This window comes from Plasmodium reichenowi, chromosome 7, assembly GCF_001601855.1.
Source record: "Plasmodium reichenowi strain SY57 chromosome 7, whole genome shotgun sequence".
NCBI lineage: Eukaryota > Apicomplexa > Aconoidasida > Haemosporida > Plasmodiidae > Plasmodium > Plasmodium reichenowi.
In genome coordinates this window covers 873,496-878,950 of record NC_033652.1, presented here as the reverse complement: position 1 = coordinate 878,950, position 5,455 = coordinate 873,496, and the positions used below count along the sequence as shown (strand labels likewise).

At 19.2% G+C, this 5,455-nt stretch overlaps 2 protein-coding genes across 2 annotated transcripts; one reads left to right on the top strand and one right to left on the bottom strand.

The window, feature by feature from the left end:
- Window positions 1-1,313: 1,313 nt before the first annotated feature.
- On the top strand, window positions 1,314-3,799 carry PRSY57_0722500 (hypothetical protein; the record flags this gene model as incomplete). The annotated part of the gene is made up of 2 exons (XM_012906879.2): window positions 1,314-1,450; window positions 1,648-3,799. The coding sequence occupies 2 exons, from the start codon at window positions 1,314-1,316 to the stop codon at window positions 3,797-3,799; spliced, it is 2,289 nt and encodes a 762-aa protein (XP_012762333.2).
- Window positions 3,800-4,228: 429 nt separating this feature from the next.
- On the bottom strand, window positions 4,229-4,993 carry PRSY57_0722400 (mago nashi protein-like protein; the record flags this gene model as incomplete). The annotated part of the gene is made up of 4 exons (XM_012906878.2): window positions 4,229-4,243; window positions 4,340-4,617; window positions 4,728-4,846; window positions 4,959-4,993. 4 exons carry the CDS (start codon window positions 4,991-4,993, stop codon window positions 4,229-4,231), a joined length of 447 nt encoding a protein of 148 aa, XP_012762332.1.
- Between the last annotated feature and the right edge of the window lie 462 nt (window positions 4,994-5,455).

Genomic DNA, 5,455 nt, shown 5'->3' with positions numbered 1-5,455 from the left:
TGTTTGAAAAAAGCTAAAAAAAAATAATTAAAGAATTTATTTATTTTTATTGTACAAAAAGACCACAAAAAAAATACAAAAAAAAAAAACCTATACATATTTATATATATATATATATATATATTTTTTTTTAAGTGAAAAAACATATTCTTATAAATACAAAAGATCTGATCACTTTATATAACATAAAATTAAAACTTTTTTTTATCACTCATTATAGTAACATAACATCACTTAAACCATACACATATTTTTTTTTCCATTTTCGAACTTAAAAAAAAAATAAATAAATAAATAAAATAAAAATAAAAATAATACATTTATAGTATAAACGTTTTTAAAATATATCATTTTGAAAAGGAAATATATTATTATTTTTTCTTAATTATATAAAACCTTAATGGATTAATAAATTCTTTTTTTTTTTTTTTGGTTCCCCCTATAACTGCCCTGTACACGGTTCCCATTTTCAATTTTAACTTAACCTTTATTATTTTTTCTATATAATAATAATATAAAAAAAAAAAAAAAAAAAAAAAAAAAAAATTTATAGAAATATATAATTAACAATATATAAATTAAAATTAATCTAAAAATTATTTTCTTCTAAGTTAAAATAACTTATATAATTATTATATATTTTAAAATATATATATTCTATATTTTAAAATTAATGTTTACAGTGTATATTTTATTGCATATATATTAGGATAAAAATATTCTTAAGGCACTATATGAAATATATTATATATATATAATAATATATATTATATATTATACAGTTATTCCATTATTTTTTTTTATTTAAATTTCATTATTTTCATAAACTACATTTTATAATATATATATATAATTTTTTTTTTTTTTTTTTTTTTTTGTAATCTATATATAATATATATTTGTTTATTTAAATTAAACTTATTAAAAAAAAAAAAAAAAATTTTGAAAAATACTTGAAAAACAATCTCTATAACAATATCAAAATAATCTGATAACTTTTGTAAAAGAACTTTTATGTTGATATAATTCATTTTTGTTTACATTTTTAATAACACAAAGAAGAAAAAATATAAACATAAAATATAAAAATTAAAAACTACATCCTATATTTTAAAATACCTTATATAAGAATATACTCTTTTATTATTTTTCCCTCATTTCCTATATATTTGTTTATTTTGTTAAAATGAAAACATATATTTATATATAACTTATATAAAATAATACTAAGAACTATCAAATATTATATGTATATATATATATATATATATATATATTTATTTATTTATGTATTTATGTGAACGTATATAATAATGCAAGTAATAACCTCTGATAAAATTGGTTTAATCCAATATATAAAATGTACTGCGGGGAATTCTATATTTGAACAAAATCTCCCTGCTGATTTAAATAGAAAAATTAATAACATGACATGGTCCGGGGGATATGGGTAATTTATATATGAATAATATATGAATTATAGAAATGTAGAATTTTTTACATTCATACATAATTTGATTATATGTATAATAATATTATATATTTCGTTATACTTTTTATTATATAGTACATATATATATATATATATATATATATATATATATATATATATATATGTATATATTTTTTTTTTTTTTTTTTATTAAGAGGATATGAAGAATCCGAAATAACCATATGCAGAGAAAATGGTCTTGTGGAATCATTTCAGTTTTATGAAAATGCAGAAAACCCACATGTTAGTGATACAGCATCTCTATCTTTCCTAAGTTGTAGTAACTGTATTTATACAAGAATGCTAAATCATCATCATAATGTAATATATGAAGATATATTAAATGAACACAAAGATAAATATGCAAACTATTTAAACTTTATGCCTGTATATAATAATAACGAAAAAGTAAAAAATGGTATTTATGAAGATTATTTACTCAATAGTAGATTATTAGTTACTGTTAATAGTACTGGTCATGTTCATGTGTTAAATTGGGAACATGACGAATCTTCTAAATATTACTTGAACGATACGTTATATAAAAATGAAATAAAAAATGAAGACATACAAAAAAAAATGCAACTTTATTGTGAAAATTATAAAAAGGATGTATTAAATAAAATTCAATATAAAAAGATTGATGACAAAGATAATAATAATAATAATAATATTATTATTACAAATAATGAATATGAACATGTTAATTTACAAAAAATTTGTAAAGAATATCATTATAATAATATGATAGCAAAAGAAAATATATTACAATCATACATTCTAAGTAATCCAATAAATGCAGCATGTGTTAATGAATTATTAACAAATAGACTAGCTATTGGAGGATATAAAAATTGTTTAAAAGTTTTCGATTTATTTACTGGCACATATCTTTGGAAATCAAAAGGATTAGGAGTTAGTTTATTACATTTAAATTGTGAAACACTTATAAAATCATTAAATTTTTTGAATGATATTAATGTTAATATATTATGTGCTTCAACATATGATCATAAAATTATACTTTATGATATGCGATGTCAACCCAAACCTGTTTATATTTATGATCATTATAAAACACAAAATGTTATCGAAAATAAATATAATTATTTTGATCATAACTATTCAGAGAGCGACTTGGTTTTTACTAATATATGTAATACATCCCATATATATTCTGATGATATAGATACAAAAACTTTAGATATGAAAGATGAAAAAATTAAAAAGGAAAATTATGATAAGGATGAAAATATAAGTGATAACGAAAATAATGACGACCAGCATAATAATTCTCATAAAGATGATGATCAACATATTCATAATAATAAAGATTCCATTTATATCAAATTTAATACTAACCAAATACAACTTCAAAATTTAGAAATTTTTAATAAATTCAAGGAACAAAAAAAAAACGATATACAACCAATAAAAAATAAAAAAAGAAAACTAACACATAATGACCATTCCTTAAAAACAACTGAAAAAGATATAGTACTATATAATAAAACGGAGGATACAGGAAAAACTTATTGCATAAAAAAATTCTCACATAATGATAGTCAAACAATTTATGTTTCGGATAATTATGGAAGTGTTTATAGTTTTGAAATAATAACTGGTAATAAACTATTACAATATATATATAGAAAAAAATGTGCAATAGAAAAAATAACATATGACAAAAAAAGTGACAAGTATTTATTAAAAATTAAAGATAAATTATATGAATTTTATAAAGATTTTCAAAATAATAATAAAACACATATGAGAAATGATTTACCAACTATGTGGGCCAAAAATGATTTTGATCAATTCCATATAAATCTTATAAAAAAAATTAAGCTTCATAATGGAGGTATATCCTTCTTGTTCTTACATAAAAGAGGGAAATTTCTGTGTTCAGCTAGCTATGACAGATTCATAATTATACTTAACACAGAAACTAGAAAGGTTATTAAAAGGATACATGTAGGGCATGTTCTTACAAGTTGTTTATTTCATTCAAAAACTCTTGAAGAAAGTACACATCCAAAAGGGGACAATGATTGTGTTAGTTGGGCTGATTCATCTGAGGAGGGAGAAGAAGATGATGATGAGGAAGATGATGAGGAAGATGATGAGGAAGATGAAGAGGAAGATGGTGAGGAAGATGAAGAGGAAGATGGTGAGGAAGATGGTGAGGAAGATGAAGAGGAAGATGGTGAGGAAGATGATGAGGAAGATGAAGATGACGATGATGAAGATGACGATGATGAAAATGACGATGAGGAAGATGAAGGAGAAGATGATGACGATGAATAAAACGAACGTAATAAATAAAATTATTTTCTTGATATAATAATTCACATATGCATGAACATATTAATATTGGATGTTAATATAGTGTACATTTATAAGTCAATATTATAATATTAACTGTAATTATAAAATAGTTATAATATAATTTTTTACAGTTTTGTAAATATATATATGTGTGTATATATATATGACTAAACATTTCTTTTTTTTTCTTTTTTTTTTTAATTAATATTATCATTGTTGAAATTTTTACTTTTTAAACAATTTGTTTTTATAATAAAATAAAATAAATAAATAAATAAATAAAATAATAATTTAAAAATTAACTTATGACATGTTATATATATATGCAAGTAAAAAAAAAAAAAATTGGTTTAATAAGGTACATTTGTGTTCTTGGTACATAAAAAAGGAGAGATGTGTAAAGATGTTTTAAACCGGTTTTATCTACAAAAGGAACAAATATATATATATATATTTTATATATACATATTTTATATATTTATATTGGACAAATATATACATATTTGTTATTATTATTACCCTAAAATGTAAACAGATAAGAGAAAATAAGAAGCACTTTAAATCTTGTACTAAATAATAAAAAACACGTAAACCTTCTGGGTCACTACACTGTTTAACATCTGATAAGGATCCAATTTTAGAAGTAGTAAAATAATATTCTACACCATCTAAATATATTTCTAATTCTTGTTTTCCAATTTTATCTGGCATAGGCCATTCTTTATCACTTTCTTTACATATTTCAGATTCTTCAATTATACGTTTTAATTCTTTTAAAACTGACTTACTTACATAAGCTAATGAAAAAAATAAATAAATAAATAAATATATATATATATATATATATATATATATATATATTATATATGTACATATAAAATTATTCATTCATTTTTCTTTTTTTAACCCTCTTTTCTAATAATTTTGTCATTTTTATAATTCGAATTGTTTGCATATCTTAATCTCCCCTTTGAATTAAATTCAAACTCCAGAAATTCGTGACCAAATTTACCTTCATGCCCAACACTATATATAAAAAAAGAACAGTATATAAATTACAAAATAAAAATTAAAAAATAATATTATAAAATATCATATAAATATACATTATTTTTTTATATGCTCTTATTTCAATTACTAATATCTAAAGGAAAATTTATCTTTCTTAGACATTTTTATTCAACTTTATATATCTTCAACAATCTGTAAAAATATATATATTATATATATTAACAGTGGGTATTTCTTATAATAAACTATGATATTGAACAAAAAAATTTTTCCCTATTAATAACATATATATTACTTTGTTTTTTATCCTTTCAAAAATTATATTGAACAGTATATATATTATATATATATATATATATATATATATATATTTATTTATTTAATTATTATTATTATATATATATATTTTTTTTTCTTTTATTTATTTTTTACAAAATTATTACATGATAATTTTTAACGTTATTATAAAAACGGTATATAAATTTATATTTCAAATATATATTATATAACAACGTGTATTTTTTTTTTTTTTTTTTTTTTTTTTTTTACGTATGTAAAAAGTGAAAAAATATTAAAATTTTTTAAATATAAAAATATTAATTTTAAAAAAATATAATATATTAA